We start from the raw sequence: 22,260 nt of genomic DNA, 5'->3' as shown, positions 1-22,260 counted from the left end.
CACATCAGGCGTTTAGCTTCAAGCTTGTCAAGCTTGTTTACCCATCTACGTTAAAAAAATATAGATGTGAAGCTCTTAAACGATCATCAGAAATTTTTCATCAGAATAAAAACTGTACTCTAATATATTAGAAAACTATTGACCTTTCCATATTTCTAAAATCTCTCCAAAAAGTAACATTCCAGTAAGTACTACCCCAAAAATTCTTAATTTTAAAATCGTTGAAAAACGACTGATAAGTTGCTCCGAAAATTTATCAGCTCAACCCAATTGGTATCCTTAAAAAACTGTTTACAAATGTAGTTGCTTATGTATTCATCGTGGATTACTGCAACGATTGAAAGGGCCACACGCTCAGCTGTGTATCAACCTTCGGTTGCTCAGGCCCTGACTCACGGCCTCGCAACCAGTATTTATGACATCCACCGGAAACTTTAAAGCCTGTAATTTAAACCGGGACTCTGTGTTGGCATTTTAAAATCAGTCTCGACGGTATTGTGTTTTTATTTGCACAAATCGTCGCTGTCAAATCAAAATCTGCTATGTGCAAAAAGTCTATTTTGAATTAACGAGTAAAAACGTTTTTGTATAAAATTTTATATAAAGGTGAATTTTTAAGAACTATATGAAAAGAAAGCTATAGATAAATATTAAAGCTACAGACATAACAGTTTTTTTTATACGGTAGATAGGGCTGTGAACTATACGAAAAGCTCAAAAAGTAAAAATCTCAAAAAGTGCACATAGCAGATTTTGGTTTGACAACGACGAAATACAAATTACTAGAGGTCCCGCAGTAGTCGAAATTCGACTATAATTAATTGGAATTGTAAGTTTGTAAACTATTATGAGTGTATTTTATACTTCTATAATCACAAATTTCGCCAAGGCTACACTATAAAAAATAATAATAAAAACAAACAATATTTAATCTATTCTCAATTTGACCACAGACGTCAAGAACAAAAGTTTGACAATAAATAGTATGCATGCGTGTGTGCGTCAAATACATGGTATGTAGTGCGGGTAATGTTTTCTTTATTGATTTAATGTATCTTTTATGCATAATTAAAAAAAAAAATTAGCATTGTGCACTTCTTCTCTATACTCTCTATAAGTGGACAATTTCATACTCCTCCGTCCGCGCAATTTTCGTAAAAAGGGATACAAAGTTTTTGCTTCACATATTAATATATAGATAGTGCACATTTGAATAACATTCCTGCCCGATTTTAGTTTGACTTAAACTTTCATCAAGACTTAAGTAGCTTTATTGTTGAAGAGACGACGTCGCTTTTCGTTATGTTCGGAAAAAGCCTTTTGTGTAGCCCACACCGCCACTGACATTTTCAGGAAAAACCTTTCTCGTTCACGTCTCAACTTTGATGACTATTGTTTTGCAGACTATAGGACGTCATCTTGATATTGTTTCTATACTTCGCTAATATGAATGTAAGATGCTGTTATGTAACTTTTCTTTATTGATTATGAACTAAATGTTTGTCAACAATTTATTACTGTTTTAATAATCGATTTATTAATACATTATTATCTTATGTTGTCACTTTTTTTTTTAAGTCATGCGGCCTTCGATATATACATAAAAGTACATATATCCAAGAGTCTTACTAATGTTAAAAAATAATATATGGTAGATATAGTTAAAATCATAAATCATATAATGTAATAGAATTATGTGTCATTCCCATGGTAAGCTGCTTAAAGTGTCCTATGGATTCTTCATTTGTTTTTCTATGGTCGGGTTACATTTTAAAGAACTATTACTATGATTTAGTTATTAAATAATATTTATATGATATTAGTTAATTATTATATGTAGAAGATAATGTAAATGAGTAAACGAACTTCTGCAATACCTCTGGTCTTATCAACGTGACTGAAAATATAGATATTGTGAAATCCGTCGCCCATCTTGAGACATGAGGCCTCAATTGAATTTAAATAACGGGCATACTTACGTGTTTTTCCACAACATGGCTGATCAACAGAAAGCGGTTAGGTTGATATTTCCGACGTTTTTTCACTCAGTTTATGAAATAACATTAAAACGAACTTGTCTTGATAAGTAATTGTTATGTTAATAATTTTACAATCGAAACTGAGTCATAAATCACAAAAACGCCAATTGGTATTGTGAATAATTGTTTTCATGAGAATGACATTAAATAAAATACACGATGTTGTATTTATGATTAGATTAAGAAAATCAATTTAATCAACGCGTGCCTTATAAACACAATGACGGATAATATATTATAAGCCATTGTTACATATTCATTACTTTAATTTTCTTTATTACATATTTTATATAAACACGTGTTTGAATTTTTTTGTAGATTGGTTAATTTGTACCAGACGGAAAGTAGCTAAATCTAAATTGTCGTATCATTTTGTCTTTATAATAATTAAGTATGGTCGTGATGTTTCATTCATAAGATCTTTAGAAATTTAATTGGTGGTTAAATACTTTGTTATTTCTTTTTCTTATATACTTTATTATTCTCTCTCAATATGCGTTTGGGTGGCGCCCTGGATGGCTTAGATTCACAAATCAGCCCGGCAGATGGCGCCGCTGTCGGTATCTAGGATATTTATCTATACTGCAACTAAACGGCTGGATCAATTTGAATTTTTGTGTATGCATTCATTCATTCATTTTGTGTATGCAGGATAACGTCTGTGGGGTCCGCTAGTGTATTATAAATTAAGTGACGTCAATTTTTTTGACTGAAATCGAATTGTGTACTGCCACACAAGCTACTAACTTATCATAGCTCTATTACACTGCTACAACGTGGTCTAAAACTCTTTAGGTGGCGAAGTTACGTACAGCAATACTCGTATTACGCTAAGGCAATTATCTAACAAGCGGTCAGGCCTGTTGTGCTACTAGTATTATTAAAAAGTCCCACTGCGTTCCTCTTTTAAGGCGTGTTTCACAACGCTACTTACTTGTTCTATTAATGTTAATGAATTCAATCGATTTAGACGCTTTTGTCAAAGTTCAAAATTTCAAATGTTGAATCGTATATCAAACAAACATAATTATTGTGGATAGACAACTACCTTATACTTGTAAGGGTACCTACTTGAAAAGTAGTTAGGCATGAATATATATCATGGGAAATTTCGAGGAGGCTCTGGACTTATGGGGAAATACCTCTTTTTTGTGGCTTGTATCGTATGTTTATAAGCACACCTGAGGAAGCACTTAAAATTATCCTGTCATATTATTTCACTAACTACATGGAACCATGTATAATAGATTTAAACTTTGTACCTATAGCAATTCGAGACGCTGGTGTCTATTTTCACACCTAGTAGCTACATTTTCAATTTGTATTATAAAATTAATTTATTGCAAAACTGTACCACCATACATTTCAAAACTGGCTCTAGATCGAATTCTGAAGTTTGTGGTCGTCTGCAACAAGGCGACTAAACCGCATTAGTAATCACATCTTAGCTGATGTCAACGAACTTCATCTTATTTGCATAGAGCCTTGCACATAAATATGCACTCTAGTGATTAGAATCCAGTTTTTCGTTTTGCTGATGCACATTTTATTTATGTTTAATGAGAACTAAGTGTAGTAAAATTGTGGTTGATGCAAAAGACGATTGTATGTAGTTGAGAATTGACGTTCTTGCAGAGATTGTCCTGAAGCGGAGCTTTAGATAATTCTTTGATTGAACCGACTCGTGTTCGAGTTTTAAAAATGATGAAACTATGAGGCTGCGATTATGGGATTGACCGCGTGTTCAACGTACCGTTATTAGGTTATAGTTTACGCCTGAATAAAACACATTGTGAATTTTCCGTATGTTAAGAGCGAGTTTTTTTTTTTAAGTAGATCGATTTATTTATCGAGTGGACGTATCTTGTAAAATAAAATCCACTCGTTTGACATTGAAATTCAAATAATATTGCTATAAATAATTTTAAAAAATCTTTAAAAATGTGAAACTAGTTGAAACAGTTTCTGTACTATTTATATTTATTACATTTTTGAGCTGAAAATGGAAGAACATTTATAATACTTTGTCTTTGAAACTCCCTATAAATTTCAATCTTCATGAAACTGTAACAAACTACACTTGCGAGTTTAATTTTCCGATGTGATTTAATTTTTTTCTCTTCTTGTTTCAGATTTATCAAAGAATCGGTTCAGTGAAGTGCCAGATGAACTCACTACATACGTTTATTTAGAAAAGTTACTTTTATCACAAAATGTTATCAAAAGTATCCCGGATGGCGTCGGCGGTCTGCAGTCTCTTACATATTTGGATCTCAGGTAATAAAACGTTTTATAATTCCCTTAATTTTATTTTATTAAATTTATGCTATTTACAAGCAATGTATGTTTTATAGAAGACTAACCTGTATAAGTAACTAAATGTGAAAGACCTTCTAAAATAGTTATTAGATTAATTTATTAACAGCGGCTGCTGAATAATTGGCGTTACATAAAACTTGCATAAGTTCCATTTTAACGTTAATCTTTAGTTCTTCTCGTACCGATTTTAAATGTGGTAGTAACGACATTAGAAACATTTTGTCTGAATCATCGTTATCGTATTTCGGCACGTCCACGTTCGCGAATGCAAATTCCTCTGTCGTTGGTTTGTTTGTTTTAGAATCTGTCCTCATTGAATTTGCTTCGGTTCCGTCATTGGAATCGTCTCTCTGGTCTTGTGGATCATTTTCACCAATTTCGACTACATCCTCATCCGACGTACGGTCTTCGTATTTGATAACTTTAATTTTCTTTCTAGGTCTCCACACTTTACTTTTTGTATCTTCTTCCGATTCGCTTGAAGCGTTTTCACTGTTTCGCTTTTTTACTTCCCTCAGCTCTTGGTTCTTTAAGAGAAACTGTAATTTTTTTGCGTAAATGTATGGCCTTCTTCCCTTGTTTGGATTCGACAAGTATTTGTGAAAACAATCCTTGATGCTCTTCCATTTCTTTTGTAGTTGAATTTCTGAAAGAAATATTGAAAAATTAGGTTATGTGATGTCGCCAACCTACTTTCAGATATGAGGTCAAAGCCTTGTATTTATATGTCGTTGACGCATAACAGCTGCAGGGAGAAATAGGCAGGATGGTAGTAAGAACCCATGCAAGCTTGCAATAGCACATACCGCCAAGAATTAAACTCACAAGGTTTATAAATTTTCGCAGACAGTTGGTTGCTAATTGAGCTATTATACTATGTACTATGTAATAATTTATATACCGTAATTCATTTCGTTGCACTAATTTAGGTATTCAGTATAAAATCTTGTCTTTGTGTTGATTTAAAAGAAAGAATAAACACATCATCAGCAAAAACATTCCGAAATACTGCACAAATAATTTAAGTACATACTGTAAGCAATATTAAAGAAATGACATTTCTCATCTGTACTAATGATAATAGGTAATAAATAATGATTTGTAAATAAATAAAGCAAACAAAATCTCACAGAAGCCACGTTGTATTATGTACTCTTACTACAAATCATAAATTAGTAAGTACAGTCGCGACGTTTTTACGGGAGTTGTTTAACTGATAACATACAATAAACCCGATAACAAAATAACACTATCTTGTTGCAAGAGCAATTTAGATCCAATGTTAAACCTGTAAGTTTTTAAAAATTCTAATGAGACTAAGTAGTACAAAATTTAATTATGTTCTGAAAAAAATAGGAAAGTAAATCCTCAAACATTACTACTAACGTTGGGTGACAGGTTTAATAAGGTGTAGTACATATTTTTATGTAGACTATTGTATGCTTGAAGTATATGTTATATCTATAATATACACCTTGACGTTCTACCATCACGCTGGTGGTCTTGTGAGCCTGCACGGGTAGGTACCACAACCCTGCCCATTTCTGCCGTGAAGCAGTAATCGTTTCGATTTGAAGGGTTGAGCAGCCGATGTACTGTAAAAACTGAGACCTTAGAACTCATTATTGTGTTAAGATGGGTTGCGGCATTTACTTCGTAAATGTCTATGGGCTCCGGTAACCACTTAACACTAGGTGAGCAGCAAGTTCGTCCAGCCACATGAGTAGTAAAAAAAACCAGCAAAAGTAGGGGGGGGGGCGTGTTTGTTCGCAATCATGTAAATTACTGAGTTTGAGTATTATTTCACGTTGGTTGTCCTTTACCATAGAAATCCTGCAACTGTTTAACATCCGGTAAAACCGGGATTTGGGTATTTATAGAGATATATAATAAGTACTAATAACTTGATTATTTCGCTAAAAATATGTACATATTTTGCATATAAACCGAAGAAAAACAACAGAATGAATAAACAAAATGAAGAATTAAACATTAAAGAAACAAAATAGGTAGTTATAAAACATTGATACCGAGTTCGCGCATTTCCATTTTTGTTAATTTGACGTTACATTCCATCAGTTCCTTTACAATGTCGTTCCACAATTTGTAACGTATGTTTCTGATTTTATAGTCAGCATGATCGTAATCCCATATTCCGGGACGTTTCTCCACTTCTTCAATGAGTTTTTCTGGATCATATTCGAATTGCATTTTGATTAGTTAAACGAACACGTATAAAGACGCGGCGTGCGAACGCGGCAGTGTACACGAGCGGGCGGACGTCGGGCGACTGAAGAGCGGCGGGGGAACGCGGCGTTTAGTTTCATTATGGCCGCGTTTGTGGTGTCCAAGCTTTGAGACGTTTTTTGCGATAAAATTTGAAACACTTCTGTTAATTTTTATGAAAATATTTATGATTTTGATACTGAAGCGAACTTAAACTATAGAAACGTCTAAAATTTACCATTTTAAAGTCGTCTTACTTTCGGTGACATAATTAAATTAACTTTGGTATTATCACTACATAGTATAAAACAAAGTCGCTTTCTCTGTCTCTATATCCCTATGTATGCTTAAATCTTTAAAACTACGCAACGGTTTTTTTTTTAATAGATAGAGTGATAGAGTGTGTAACATCCATTAAATAGTGGAGAAATCAATAATAAATTACAGTTTCGGAAGCGAAGCGAGGGCGGGGGATCGCTAGTTGCTTATATATTTTTAGCTTAAGCATAGTTTGTCGTTAATTATGATTTGCATAATTATTATTTCACGGCCTGTTTAATCTCAAGCCATTACTGGAGGGTACCGTTATAACAGAGTAGGTGTGAACTGGACAGTGGGAGAAATCGATATTATCAGACGGGATAAGAAAATAAAGAAATAATTAAATAAGAAAATTAGTTGACGATACTAGAATATTTCTACGTACTAACACAATTTCAACAATTTTTACCTATTAAATGGATCTGAAAGACGCAGGTCGCACATCGGTAGCTTCTAAGCATTTTTTCTAAACATTAGCCGACTACATATTAACAAAATAGGATCCTGTGTATCTAAAACAGTTCTCATGTGTCGGCATTTATGTATAAATAATCATGTTATTTTGTATCAATGAATTTTACATAATCACGTCAACTCCGTAATGAATGTATTAGATTATTTTCAAATTGATTATGACCATCGTTAGTACAAAAAAAGATCATGCAGATTTGGTAAATTAATAATTAAAAATGTTGTCCACGTTTTGAAGAAACGTTGTGCACCGTATTCAGACGGGCGTGTCGGGTGGTACTGGGGTTATCGAGCGGCGGCGTCGAAGCGCGCGGCCCGAGGGGGAAACGAAACGCGCCGGTTTCTGGCACATTCTGTCGGAGCACACGGCACGGTCGTGTTTGAAGACGAACTTCACACGTGGAGTCACGCTTCGAGGAACGCGATTTAGTTCTGTTGTTTTTGTTTCTTTTTTTTAAATGTTGTGGCTTAATTTTTCAATGGTTATCTTGAAACGTGAAAATTAAATATTTTTGCTATTACACAATTACATAATTAAAACACTGCAACGATTTAAACGATTTTACTCTTCAATATATTCATTATTTGATTATTTAAAAAATACATTGAGAACAATTTATTTGTTAACATTAAATGAGTTTCGACGATGTATTACAATTATCGATGTATTATCCAATGACCTCTCAAACATGTAATCTATTTATCACTATTGAAATGCTTTAACATTATCATTCATCACATTCTTGAACTTCATGATCTAGAATGGAAAATACGGTTAAAATATGGCGATCTAAGCAAACCCTAAGGTTTAAACCTCTAAGCTAACCATCTAAGCAAAAGGTAAATTGCTGATACTCGAGCACATTTATAATATGTGTCTACTTTCACCGCAGTTGGTAGACAACATACTGGCGTCCTAGCATTGCTGATGTCCATGGACGATGATGACTATTTACCGTCGGCGGGACCGTATGGCTACCTGCAAAGACAATAAAAAGCCACACCCGAACTCATCGACGCTGTGGCACGTACTTATTTTCGTTGCGAAGCACACATGGATTCCGGTTTAAAAGCGGGAACAAATGTTAAACAATAGAGATTTCGATCTCATGTCGCTAGTAAGGTGATGGCAATTAAATGGTCTTGTCTATCGCATCAGTGTGCTTAGCGCGAGTTTTTTAACGTTCTCGATAGCGTAAAAGTTAACGCAACTTTGTTTGGAGCTGGAACGTTTGCCGCTAGGGGCGCTGTTTCAACTGCATAGAAACTTGAGTTAACTTTTACGCTATCGAGAACGTTAAATAACTCGCACTAAGCACACCGGTGACTTCTTAACATCGCGAACCGTGAGCCCGTCCATTCATCTAATGTACAAAAATAATACTTTGGACATAGTGTCAAAATCACAATTGGTATGATATTCACTTGTAGCTCTTGGAATTTATTGATTTGAGGTAGAAATACGTAGAACTGTGGTACTACTGCTTCGTGCATTCGACTGTTTAGGAAACAATATGTTATGTATATAGATAGGTGTTTACCGTAACCCACTCTTCTCTGACCGCCGAGTTTCTCGCCGCCATTTTTTTTGCCTAGATGGGCGGACGAGCTCACCTGGTGTTATGTGGTTACTGGAGCCCATAGACATCTAAATGCGTAAATGCGCCACACACCTTGAGATATAAGTTCTAAGGTCTCAGTATAGTTACAACGGTTGCCCAACCCTTCAAACCGAAACGCATTACTGCTTCACGGTAGAAATAGGCAGGCCATCATAAGGTAGCTCAAGTTGAGTCTCGTGAGCTCGCCTACTGGTCCGATTAAACGAGAATAGCCCCTCCAGGCTACTGGTAAGTAGGTAGGAAAAAAAAGCAGGCGATAAACGCCGCTACAATTCATATTTTGATAAACATCACCACATTTAATAATAATAGTAAAAAAAACTGTGCTAGGTATACCTTAGAACTTTTATCTCAAGGTGGGTGGCAGGATTTATTTTGTAGATGTCTATGGGCTCCAGTAGCCACTAAACACGTGAGCTCGTTCGTCCACCCATCTAGGCAATAAAAATAAAATAAAAAATAAAAACTTAATTTTAGTAGTAAATGAAGCATTCTTTGTGAATCGTCAATGAAGCCTTTTAGCGATTTGTGGGAATCCTCCGTTGGAAAGGTCACTGTCACTCAAAACCGTCGCTCTGTAGCTTGATGAATAAAGTCATTCGGTTGTTTTGTTAATGGAGGCTTTGTATACGGCCTATAAAGAAAAGTAATCGTTAAATTCCAAATTACTTTGTCGCTTGAATGACGTTCGGCAGTCGTGTAGAGACTTTTATTTTAATTACAGGCTTAAGGTTACAAAATGTTTATTAGAGGAATAAATTAAAAAAATCAAATAATATCGGAGCTGGTTCGGTAAATAGTAAATCTATGGCACAGGAATATTATTGTCGAACAAAATGATATGTTTATAAATGGAAAAAATAATATTTTGAAAGTTCCCAGCCGGTGAGCTCTGCGCATGCTTTAAATTACAGATACTGTAACAATAATCACCATGAACACATTTATCAAGAAAAAAGTAAAACTCACCTTACAATATAACTGGAAAAAATAGAGAGAGTATATTTTAATAATTAACATTGAAAAACACTCAACAGGCAGGTGTAATTGTAAAATAGGCGGCCTTTATCGCCTTATTTAGCCTTTGGAAAACCCTTTTTATTTATAGGAATTCTAAAAAAGATACAGCAGGTATGTTGCGGTTTACCCAAAATAGTCATCTATCAAAATATACGAAACAATCAATTCATTTTTCCATTTTCCATTTCTATCACTTTCCTTTTTTAGTAATCTATTTCGTTTTTAACAATATTTAATTATTTTATACCAGATAAACAAACAATGCGCCTTAAAAATACACCAGTCCATCTCTTCGCGAGATTATCGTAAAAAGCGACTAAGCATTTACTGGTTCCCCCGACCGCTCTGGGGGAAGGTGTAACGCGGCGCCATCAAAGCGGGCTCTCGGCCCGCTGAACGAGGGAACCGGTGGTCGTGTCGCTGGCGGCCACCGGTCTGGCGTCCGTGGGACGGTGGGATGGATGTAATGTGCTCTGCGTCAACCCTGTCCCGCCGTTTCAATAGCCCCGACTGGGCTCCGGCCCGGTCCGAGGTAGGGCGCCGGTTGTGAGCGGCAGGAGTTTTTAGTGGGTTCAACTCCCACATACGGATCCGGCGATTTTCTCCTGTGGAAAAAAAAAAAAAAAAAAAGCATTTACTGGTGGGTGGTGGGTATTGTAAGCCTTTATGCCTTTTTACCACAATACTGCCAATTCCTGTTGCTTGGCAATCATGAGTTCCGTTTTGAAGATTGGTACCGCCGTTTTACTATACAATTGAGACTTCCAACTTGGATCTCGAGGTGGGTGGCGATATTCGTGTTGTGACGTCTGTGAGCTCCAGTGACTAATTAAGACTAGGTAGATCTTGAATTCGGCCACTGATCTTATATCTGTCGCGATCGTGATCTTAGATCGATACTATAATAAAATAATTAAAAAAACTCCTATCGTTAGTACTGGAAATATGTGGGACTGTGGTGGTACCCAACTGTGCAGCTTTAAAATTGGGGCCCATTTGCCAGTAAAATTAGTAGGAAAAGAATTTTTGGCAAGAAAACGAGTACAAGCTACAACTACAAATCTATGGTATTTCATATGTATTTGTAATTTTGTTTTCTATATAGACGTGTACATAATACCGACCAAATTTGTTCATTTGATGTCTTAAATCAAAAACTTCTTATCACAGCTGTCTAACCACACCAAAACACGTAACGCATAATATTTGTATAACCACGTTACAAGTAAAAATAAGCTCTACCATATTAATATAAGATTGATAACGAGGAAAAATGTATATTTAGGACGATATAAAGATCAGTGGGGTGGGGTGAATGAACCGAGATGTCATGGCCGCGAGGATTGCTTTCAGCAGTCGTGATACTAAACGAATACGTATAATAAAAAGAACTTTATGGGGATTTTTTTACTGGTGGTAGGGTCTCTTGTGAGTCCGCACGGGTAGGTAACACCGCTCTGCCTGTTTCTGCCGTGAAGCAGTAATGCGTTTCGGTTTGAAGGGTGGGGTAGCCGTTGTAACGATACTGAGACCTTAAAACTTATATCTCATGGTGGGTGGCGCATTTACGTTGTAGATGTCCAGTAACCACTTAAAACCAGGTGGGCTGTAAACTCGTTCACTCATCTAAGCAATAAATAAATAAAAAATTGCGCTAATTCTCTGTATACTTTTTATTAAGATCTCTTAATAAAATTTAAGTTGCTTCTTTCGCTTACCGTATGGATCGTTTTCTGTTTACCTCGATCCAAAGTCGTAGGTACGTTTTACTTTCTGCATGCTTATTATACTGTGGTAAAACACGCACGTGGGTAAAGTGATAAGTGCTTGACAAAAGAACCGTTACGCGGTTTAGGAATTAGAATGCACGTATGTACTTTCAATTAGTACTGTGGTGGTGACGCTGTAAATAATCTAAATATAAATATGCAAAGACAAAAGGTTCTGTACCTTTTTACTTTTCTTTTTATCAATCGATTTTCTTTTTTTTTATATTTGGTTAGGAGTTTTAAGGTTTTCAGTAAAGTAAATCTTTAAGGATCAATAGATATGGTCGATAGTTCGACAATCGAACAAACACTGGTGATTGGTAATTGTTTTACCTACTTTAGTGTTTTACACTATAATTTTTTTTAGTTTAGTTTTAGTTACATTTGTACTGTCTCCGGAGTAAACAAATTGCACATTTGTTGAGTATGTCTAGGAGGAGAACGTAATGAATTTGCCAAATAGCTTTTATTTAACTACATTAGTTCACGAACCACATCGTCTTAAATAAATATCAATCAATACGTGAATTCGACCGACAAGCTTGAAACTTTAGGCGCCAGTCTCAATATTATTGTGATAGCGGCTATCCTAATCCTGCTAATCGGAAACGCATACGCTTTATGGCACAAATAGGCCAAACGAAGGTTCCTTCACGTGCGGATAATTCATTCAACTCGGTGGAATACCCTCATTTCCGTTTGATTAGATACGAAAAACAATCACATTTCCTACTAATATTAATTTGTTAAACATTAATTCATTTTAACTAGTTCATGTCTATAGATTCAATCTAAAACGAAGTTAGTGAGCGGTGCACGACACCTGCGCCGCACGACCCGCCTCATGTCAGGCGTCAGTTGATTTACATTTGTACATATTTAACTACCTCTTTTTTTTTCTACCTAAGCTGATAGATAGCCTTGAGAGGCTATTTCAGCGTAACCTTAAGTAGTAGGTGAGCTCACGGGGCTCAAACCTGACGACGTTGCTAACACGAACCCTAGCAAGAGCCGTGCTTCGCAGAATCTACCGCCGGATCGGAAACGCGACCCACTGAGAAGATCCGGCGAGAAACTCGGTGGGCTGTGTCTGTGGGTTAATTTACTCGTCCAGCCCTTCGTCACAAGCGACGGGTTCGCCGAGAACGATGACCGGTGCTTGAGGTACCTAAAAGCACCGTTAGTGGATCGGGATGATCCGAAATGACGTGTTTTGGGCGACGTCGACTGCTTTCCATTCTGTCCGCAGGATCGGAAATGTAGTTACCGGCGGCCACGATGAGAGGGTTCTCGTCTCGAAATGGTCTACTTTGATATTAATGTCATCGACACTAAAACATTTTCAAGAACGTTTTAACGTCAAAAACATTTTAATGTAAGGACCTACATTAATTATTTTTTTGTATGAATCAATAAAAATACTTCACAAAATATATTGTTAGTATATTATTTGAAAAAAAAAACGAAAGCCTTTCGAACATCCACACACTTTTGCTTTCGAGTGTCCGATTTCATCTGCAAAGCAGTAACGCAAACGTTTGCCACGAAATCTTTCTCATATGAATATCTAACTGTGTTACATAAACATTTGAAGAATCTGTTCATTACATAGCCCAGTTATTAAAAATAATGTTTGTAAATTGGAATAGAAGAATGACTTGTCTGTATATATTTTGTTGATTAATTGTTGAGTAAGAGAAACTCTTATAATTGAGAAATAGTAATTAAAGGTTGTTGCAAGAATATGGATTAAGATAATTTTTTTATTTTTAATTTTTTTATTGCCTTTGTAGGCAGATGAGCATACGGCCCACCTGATGGTGAGTGGTTACCGTCGCCCATGGACTTCAGGAATGCCAGGGGCAGAGCCAAGCCGCTGCCTACCGCTAAATAATAAGCGGTTAGTTTATGTTATACGGCTACTGAAGCTCATACACGCATTGTGTGAATAATAATAATATCAGCTTGTATTAGGATCCGAAGATCACATGACTGGACACAACACTAAAAACACCAGAATGGTTTGCCTTTTTGTCATTTCTCCATCATTGGTTTTAGTTAGATTAGAAGCGGTTGATTAAGTATTCGCATTTTTCAGTTGAGAAAATCAGGTCGACTATGTCATCTGACTGCTACTGTGGGTGGGTTGTGTTAATAAAAAATAAAAACATTAAAAGAAAACTGGCATCTGACCAGATGCAACCACGACATTGTCTATTAAAATCACCTCAATCTTGTAAGATATTCGCAAAATCGTGAACATATATGCAAGTACATATTATACTTAGAAAAATTGTTTATTCTTTCGTGAACACTTTTAAATATGGAGCTGCGATCTTCTTAATAAATAAAAAACGAATTTAAATAATAACTTTTTGGTTTTATAATGATTCATTTCAACTTATATGCTTTTACGAATAAATTATTATTATAATTATATGTATGTACCTACAAAGCGTGTCTTCACATATCGCTGTTGCTATCGGAAAGCCAACAATACTTTTACGAAATATAAATAAATAATATGTACTCATAATTTCTTTATCTTGTTGTATTATTTAAGCGGAATAACGCAATATATCTATCTGTTATGTATGTTATAATGCGTGAATCTTTAAAACTATTGCTATTGTAATATGTGTTTTTTTATAATAATTACGTGACAAAATAGAATACAGTTATGAATTCTAAATTTTGAATTTTGTAATTACATTGTTCTGTTGACAAATATATTCATAATATTTGTTTACGTTTATAAGAGCTTAGTATGATATGTTACAGGAAAAATACTATTATAAATATATTGGTAAGGTATAGTTGCTCAATTGATAAATGGCCACGTCCCAGCATGGCAGGGCCCCATCTCTTCCCGCGGGTGTCGTAAAAGACCATGGGGTCCAGCGGAGAATGGGCAGTGACATTCACTCAGTATTATTATATCAACTAACTGCGATCGCTAACTGCTAATTATTGGTAGAGGCGATGTAGTAAACCGGCCTGAGTGTGTGCCGCAAACTTGCGTTTTTTTGTCGCGAATCAGCCATGTTTAGAATACAATTGAGACATCGAGTCATTTGTCTAGGTTTTTTTTTATTGCTTAGGTTTGTGAACGAACTCACGGGCCATCTGATATTATTGGTAGTTACCGGAGCCCATAGACATGTTTAGCACAAAGGCCGCCACCCACCTTGAGATATGAGTTCCAAGGTCTCAGCATAGTTACAACGGCTGCCCCATCCTTCCAACCGAAACGCATTACTGCTGCACGGCAGAAATAGGCAAGGTGGTGGTGCCTACCCGTGCGGACTCACAAGAGGTCCAACCACCAGTAATTACGCAAATTATAATTTTGCGGGTTTCATTTTTATTACACGATGTTATTCCTTCACCGTGGAAATCAATCGAGAACAATTGTTAAGTACGTATTTCATTGGTTGACGGCATTCACGTTGCGATATATATGGGCTCTTCTTGTAACCACTTAACACCAGATGAACCGTGCACTAGTTCACTTATTTTTGCAATAAAAAGTCATAGGAAGCCTTTGATTTTGCGTTATTCAATATCTTATACAAAAGACGCAAGTATTTCATTGTTAAATGCTTTGTTTCTTCGTTCAAATAGAAAATATATGCAGGATGCATCAGATCCGTTAAGTATCCGGAGTAGGACTGAGTCAGAAACTTATAATATACTAGCGGCCCGCTACGACTCCGCTCGAGTCTTTAACAAAAATTTCAACGATGTTTGACGTTGTTTTATTTTTTTAAATAAAAAAACACTTATTGCGGAATAACTATAATAGTTAGAAATATGCTGTCGTGACACTTTTTATAAATAATAATGTGTTCTATAAAGTCGTAGTACATTATTTTATTCTATCATCAATAATTTCCGCAGGACACGCGATTTAAAGAATATTTTAGGTAATTTTTGTACACCTTGGGTTACATTATTGTAGTTTTGGTAAGAATCTCTAATTTTTTTTCGAAAAAGATTATAGCCTATGTCACTCGGAAATAGTGTAGCTTCCAAACAGCGAAAGAATTTTTCAAATCGGTTCAGTAGTTTCGGAGCCTATTCAATACAAACAAACAAATCTTTCCTCTTTATAATATTACTAGCGACCCGCCCTCGCTTCGCTTCGGAAACATTAAAACACACATGAAACAAAAAAAAAAAAAAAATGAAAAAAAAGTAGCCTATGTTCATCAGGGACAATGTCGGCTTCTAATTAAAAAATAATTTTACAAATCGGTCCAGTAGTTTCGGAGCCTATTCGAAACAAACAAACAAACAAATCTTTCCTCTTTATAATATTAGTATAGATTAGTATTAGTATTAGTATAGATAGCGACCCGCCCTCGCTTCGCTTCGGAAACATTAAAACACACATGAAACCAAAAAAAAAAAATAAAAAAAAATAAAAATAAAGTAGCCTATGTTCATCAGGGACAATGTTGGCTTCTAATGGAAAAATAATTTTTCAAATCGGTCCAGTAGTTTCGGAGCCTATTCGAAACAAACAAACAAACAAATCTTTCCTCTTTATAATATTAGTATAGATAAGTATAGACTAGTAATCAATATGCATTACCTACGTAGAACGTAAGGTATTTTTTTATTCCGCTGTTAAATATTTTTGCGTTATAATATTATTTCGTTGGTTTTAAAACTTGGAGATGTATGGAAATGGTAGTGCAAGGTAGAGGGGGAAGAGGTCGACCGAAGAAGACATGGATGGAGTGTGTGAATGACGATATGAGAGAGAGGAGTGAGTGTTGAGATGACGGCAGATAGAAGAGAATGGAAGAGAAAAATTAGCTGTGCCGACCCCACCTAGTGGGATAAGGTGGAGAAAAAGAAGAAGGTTTTAAAACTTTATGGAAAGATTGTCGCATCTAAGTAGCGTCTTCGGAAAAGATGAAATGAATTAACAAGATCAAAGTCAATCCGCAGACAAGTTGATTCAAAATTTATTATTTGAAAACAGCAAAACTCGGATTAATTGAATATGCCCATTCTGAGTATTAATAAACATGATACCAAATGCTTACGGTGCGTACTTGAAACACACACTTGAACTTGATACAGTACCTACACGGTTGACCGACAGTGACATTGTGTTAGGGTTTGTACGCGTCTGTTACATAAGCATTTTTTGTAGATATATGAAAATTATTCTTACTAACGCTGAGGAATTATTATTCAAAGGTGCATAGAACTAAGATGATCGATTAAAAGACCGCTTTAATAATAAAGTTCCAAATTTCAGAATGAAAGTCGTAGGTACATGGTAGCTTATCAATTATTATTCTATTTTTATTGCCTTTTTAGGCATACGAGCATACGGCCTGATCGTGAGTGATTACCGTCGCCCATGGACTTCAGCAATGTCAGGGGCAGAGCCAAACCGCTGCCTGCCATTAAGTACTCTCCACAAGCCTCGTTTGAAGAAGTACATGTCATAGCGTACGAGAAACAGCGTGGAGGGGAACTCATTCCAAAGCAAAAGTACGTGGCGAAATAGATCTCTTCCACGTACCATCCGGCTATGGAATGAGCTCCCCTCCACGGTGTTTCCGGAACACTATGACATGTCCTTCTTTAAAAAAGGCTTGTGGAGAGTATTAAGCGGTAGGCAGCGGCTTGGCTCTGCCGTATTTTGGCCGTATGCTCGTCTGCCTACAAAAGCAATAAAAAAAATTCACTGTGGATGAAAGCAGTGGGTCCAGGTAGTATGGATGAACTCTACTCTTGTGGCGGGCGATGCGTTGTTAAAAACGAGATAATGGTATCATCTTAACCAATTCCAAAAAAAATCAACATCAACAATGTTAGTACAATGGTAGACGCGCTTTAAGCGTCCGTCCGGCCATTCTGAGCGCACGCACCGTGACGGCTATCAACCGACGCATGCGCATGACACACGATCAGGGGGGCGACTTTCGAAAAAATGGAACGCATCACAACAATGGCGAAATTGTGCAACTCAATTGGTTGAATACGAAATCGCGTCCGCAGTCCACACATCACGATCGATTTTGTGACGAAACCACGCGTGTCTCACGGAAAAATTTCCTCGATCGTGCTAATGACGTTTTTGCGTTCGAATTACGAAAATGATAGTTTCCGTTAGATTTTTTTTTTATCAAAATAGCTTAATGCAAAAGGAATTGAACATAAGAGCAGTTATTGAAGAAGTTGATGTAACAGAACATGCCCTAATCAAAACGCCACTGTAGTTTTAAATCGGTTTCGGTAATTACTTGCTCTAACATCGACAATGCAATTTATTTTGATCTAACACCGTCATTGCTACAACTATAGACTAACATTATTAATACTTAGTAAAATAAACAATACAAGGCTTAATTAATAGAAGACAGGAAAAATAAAAATTAAACAAAGGGAAGGCTCATTAAGAAATCGATAATATTCACTTAAAACCCCCCGAAGTGACTAGAAAATTTATACATAAATATGGAAACATTGACGTGTGAATTAAGTTGGTGCGACCATCCTTATTACAAGGAAACAAATTACAAAATAAATTTTGTAGTAATACAGAGAAAAGCATCCATTTTTTAGTATGCTTAGTAATTCGTACTCTATATAATTTTTATAGTTTTTTCTTTAATTACAGCTGTACCGAACATATATAAAATAAATAGTGCTAAAGAAAATTCGATTTTAAATAGTTTGCTCTGTAGTTAACAAAATAACCTATTGTAATTTCACTCAATTTTAGATTTTTTGAAGTGTGCTATATTAATTTGTAACATGCCATTCTTAATGTTGCATATGCCTTCTTTGCACGGATAAAATTGAAAAAGTAATGCTTACCTTTTCAACGTTATTTAGTGTATTGCTAAACTATTTGGCATAGGAGGCTCTTAATGATTATATTAGGTTTCACGTAATTTTCGTAATTTTCACGTAATTTAACGACCGTCTGGTGTAGTGGTAAGTGACATGGTCACTACACAAGGGGGTCGCGGGTTCGAATCCCGCCAAGGAAAGATATTTGTATGATAAATATAAATGTGTTTTCCAGGGTTATGGATGTATATTAAATATATGTATGTGTATAATAAAAATCTTACATTTATTTCCGTTATCTGGTACCTGTAACACAAGTTCTTTACGAACTTAGCACGGGACCAGTTAACGTGGCGTGATTGTTTTTTAAATAAAAAAATAAAATAAAATAAAAATAAATAATTACGTAGACCAATTTCACGTCTATCCATCGGCAATGTTCATTATCCAATAAGAATATCCAATGTCTGTTAACGGCTATGTCATGTCTAGAATTGCATTAAAATAGCTAACCTACAATGAATAGTTATTTCTATAAGCTTACGACGGCAGATTACTATGCGTTGTTGATATTATGCGTCGCTCGTGCCATAAAAGTGCCACGTTCACTGCCAACTGTGAAGTTACTAAACTACTAATATACTATATGTGCCTACGTAGGTAATGAAATCATATGGTGCGATCGTTCAAATATGCAATCGGCATTAATATCTATAGATACATTTTACGATAAGCAGCGGCTTGGCTCTGCCCCTGGCATTGCTGAGATACATACGGCGACGGTAACCACAATAAAAAAAATACATTAATTAAGCAAGTAATACATTGGTATGAATTGAAATGGCAAATCAGGAATTGTGCTAATTTAATTTATAAAAGAGGCTACAGCTTCGCATTGATAGCAGGCCAAGTTATTGAAAATTATAGTTATATAAATTTATTGTCTCACAACAATAATAACTTACGGAGAATCATTCACAGTAAGCTCGGATTAGATATTTTGAGTATATATGAGTTTGTAACGGGAAAACCGGTGAGCCCTCGTCTAAAGGGGACTTACGACCCTCGACATCAATAAAATCGGGTACGCCGTATGTTGCCAGCGTGTCCAGTAATTCGACGTGGGCGTGTACAGTGTACACACGGTCGAGGTTACACGACGACTCAATATAAAGTTTACTGTGTTTGTCTAGGACCGAGGCTATATCGTAATTGATGTTATATAGTAAATTGCGCGGCTATTTAGGGTTCCGCACCCAAACGGCAAAAACAGACTATTGGAAAACGCCCGTACGTCACATCTATTCTTGTCTCAGATTAGAGACAACTTCAGTTGTTCTCCTCGTTTCTGAGGGCTGTGGCCATCTCCGTTGATGGGTTTCGTCGTCGTGATATTGAGCTATCTCGTCCCGTGTGCTTAGTGCGAGTTTTTTAATCTTCTCGATCGCGTAAGTTAACTTAAATTTGTATGGAGTTGGAACAGCGTCCCTAGCGGCAAATGTAGAGGAACTTAAAAAACGCACTAAACACACTGTTTTCGGCTACCCTGAAAGCAACATAGACGCCGCATTTGACTGACTGATCTTTTGGCCTATATTTTGCCAGTAATCACCCGTTTTTTTTTTACTATCTATTCCAGTAACCTCGAGGGGTTATTCTACATTCACCGAGCTAGTAGGTGAGTTCAGGGGACTCAAACCTGACAATGTTGCTAACACGAATCCTAGCAAGAGCCGTGCTTCGCAGAAACGCGATCGGAAACGCAACCCACTGAGAAGATCCGGCGAGAAACTCAGTGGGCTGTGTCTGTTTGTTAATTTACTCGCCGAGCCCTACGTCGCAAGCGACGGGTTCGACGAGAACGATGACCGGTGCTTGGGATACCTAAAAGCACCGTTAGTGGGTCGGGAGGATCCGAGATGACGTGTTTTGGCCGACGTCGACCAGTTTGTGTAGATTGTTTCCGTCTTTCCTGACAATGCATCTCTAGTATACTGTCACGAAAAAAGGGTAGATAGCAGCAATATTACCTGAGACAAAAGATACCGATCTCGAACAGTTACAACTGCAATTCCATACAAAAAATTAGCGCGATTTTAAAACAACAAAAAAACGCCTCTATTATGTAGTGATGTAACTTGTAGACTTCATTAAGTTACTGGTTGAAAATCGTCGTAGAAAGCTTATTTACATTGCACTTTGTCACTTGAGTTGCGAAATCGACACTCAACAGTCTCGACCGTTCGAGTGGTCGTTAAATTTAACGGACAAGAATCTGAAATGATGTTCGAGAATTCAATGCGGTTATTTATTGAAGCTTCAATAAATAAAATACTTGAGAAAAACTAAAATGAAAGCGTTAGTTTTGTTTGTTCGATTGTTTAGATTGTGTATTGATAGTTTCGATTGTAACAACAAGTAAACGGCAGCTGTACCCGTCATCGTCTTTAAATGACGTCACGACACGGATACAGTCCTTTTGGGAATGAGTGATAGTCACCAGGGACAAATGCCGAAGAATATGGTGGATGACCAGAGCATTGCGGATTGTATTCAGATCGAAGCCGGTACTGTGTATTGCATTATCCAATCACGCCGAACGACGTAATTTTTCACCATCGTTATTGTTTACCCTTGAAACTCGAAATTTCTACATGAGAATATGGTTCATTCTAAGGCGTGCCATGTCTCTTTATCTGCGGATCGAAATGATGGACCCGCGGGTTGTCCATGGTGATAACATAACTAACCTAACTATAGATGACACTTTCATTCGAAACTGTACTTTGATTTTATCTGAACGATAATCATATCCCATATCCCAATGCATCTATATATAAATACTAAATTGCCTTTTAAATTGCGTAACGTCTCTGAATGTTTTTCCTCATACACAGGTTTTCCAGTGACTGCACTAAAAATAATTATGACTAAATCAAATAAAAATAAAAATGGAGTGTGATGAAAAGTAAAAATGAAAGTACCCTCGATAGATTATACCGATATGCGTGTGCCTCATAGAACTTTTTAAACATCCTCACGCACTGGCTAAAGTAAGTAAGTATATGAGTTACTAGCAACAATGAGTAACCTTAATGCTTTTGATAAATTATACTAAATTTCGCAAACATCTGCGTTATGAATAATCCGCCGAGAGTGTTCTCGATCACGTTCGATGGCCTGCCGATAACGAAAGATACATCTTTAAGTGGATTCAAGGGGGTTTATATTGAATGACTACGTCAGTAATAATCTCGTGAAGCTGGTTTCGGTAAATCGCTTTGGAAATTTAGTGACTGTTATTTTAAACTTAACGAGCAGCTGCTCACTGTTATGTACTATAAACTCATATTTGATGAAACCAGGTGTACAGTAAAAAATAATTGATCGAAATGATATTTTTTTTACTGTTTTTATTGCCCTTGTAGGCAGACGAGCATACGGCCCACCTGATGGTGAGTGATTACCGTAGCCCATGGACTTCAGCAATGCCAGGGACAGAGCCAAGCCGCTGCCTACCGCTTAATACTCTCCACAAGCCTCGTTTGACGAAGGACATGTCATAGCGCTCGGGAAACACCGTGGAGGAGAGCTCATTCCATAGCCGGATGGTACGTGGCAAAAAAGGCCTCTGGAAACGCAGTGCGGATG

General features: G+C 36.4%; 2 protein-coding genes across 4 annotated transcripts in view; one reads left to right on the top strand and one right to left on the bottom strand.

The window, feature by feature from the left end:
• Lrch (Leucine-rich-repeats and calponin homology domain protein) overlaps window positions 1-22,260 on the top strand; it is a 67,879-nt gene that overhangs the window by 19,934 nt on the left and 25,685 nt on the right. For all 3 annotated transcript variants that reach the window (XM_089740485.1, XM_089740484.1, XM_028182711.2), the window contains exon 2: window positions 4,172-4,316. In XM_089740485.1, coding sequence (XP_089596611.1) covers window positions 4,172-4,316 — 145 coding nt within the window. The remainder of the gene's footprint in view (window positions 1-4,171; window positions 4,317-22,260) is intronic.
• On the bottom strand, window positions 4,336-6,638 carry LOC114249227 (uncharacterized). The gene is made up of 2 exons (XM_028182714.2): window positions 6,389-6,638; window positions 4,336-5,004 (listed from the first exon to the last, which is right to left on the bottom strand). The coding sequence occupies exons 1-2, from the start codon at window positions 6,567-6,569 to the stop codon at window positions 4,445-4,447; spliced, it is 741 nt and encodes a 246-aa protein (XP_028038515.1). The 5' UTR covers window positions 6,570-6,638; the 3' UTR covers window positions 4,336-4,444.

Source organism: Bombyx mandarina, chromosome 04, assembly GCF_030267445.1.
Source record: "Bombyx mandarina strain Sakado chromosome 04, ASM3026744v2".
In the NCBI taxonomy this organism is placed as follows: domain Eukaryota; kingdom Metazoa; phylum Arthropoda; class Insecta; order Lepidoptera; family Bombycidae; genus Bombyx; species Bombyx mandarina.
This window is presented reverse-complemented; position numbering and strand designations above follow the sequence as displayed.

What these genes read in the sequence shown, in the direction of transcription:
- LOC114249227 (XM_028182714.2), bottom strand. Translation starts at nt 6,569, where the DNA reads ATGCAATTCGAATATGATCCAGAAAAACTCATTGAAGAAGTGGAGAAA. An exon ending in AATGGAAATGCGCGAACTCG is followed by an intron (nt 5,005 to 6,388) that starts GTATCAATGTTT and finishes TATTTCTTTCAG; the next exon opens with AAATTCAACTACAAAAGAAA.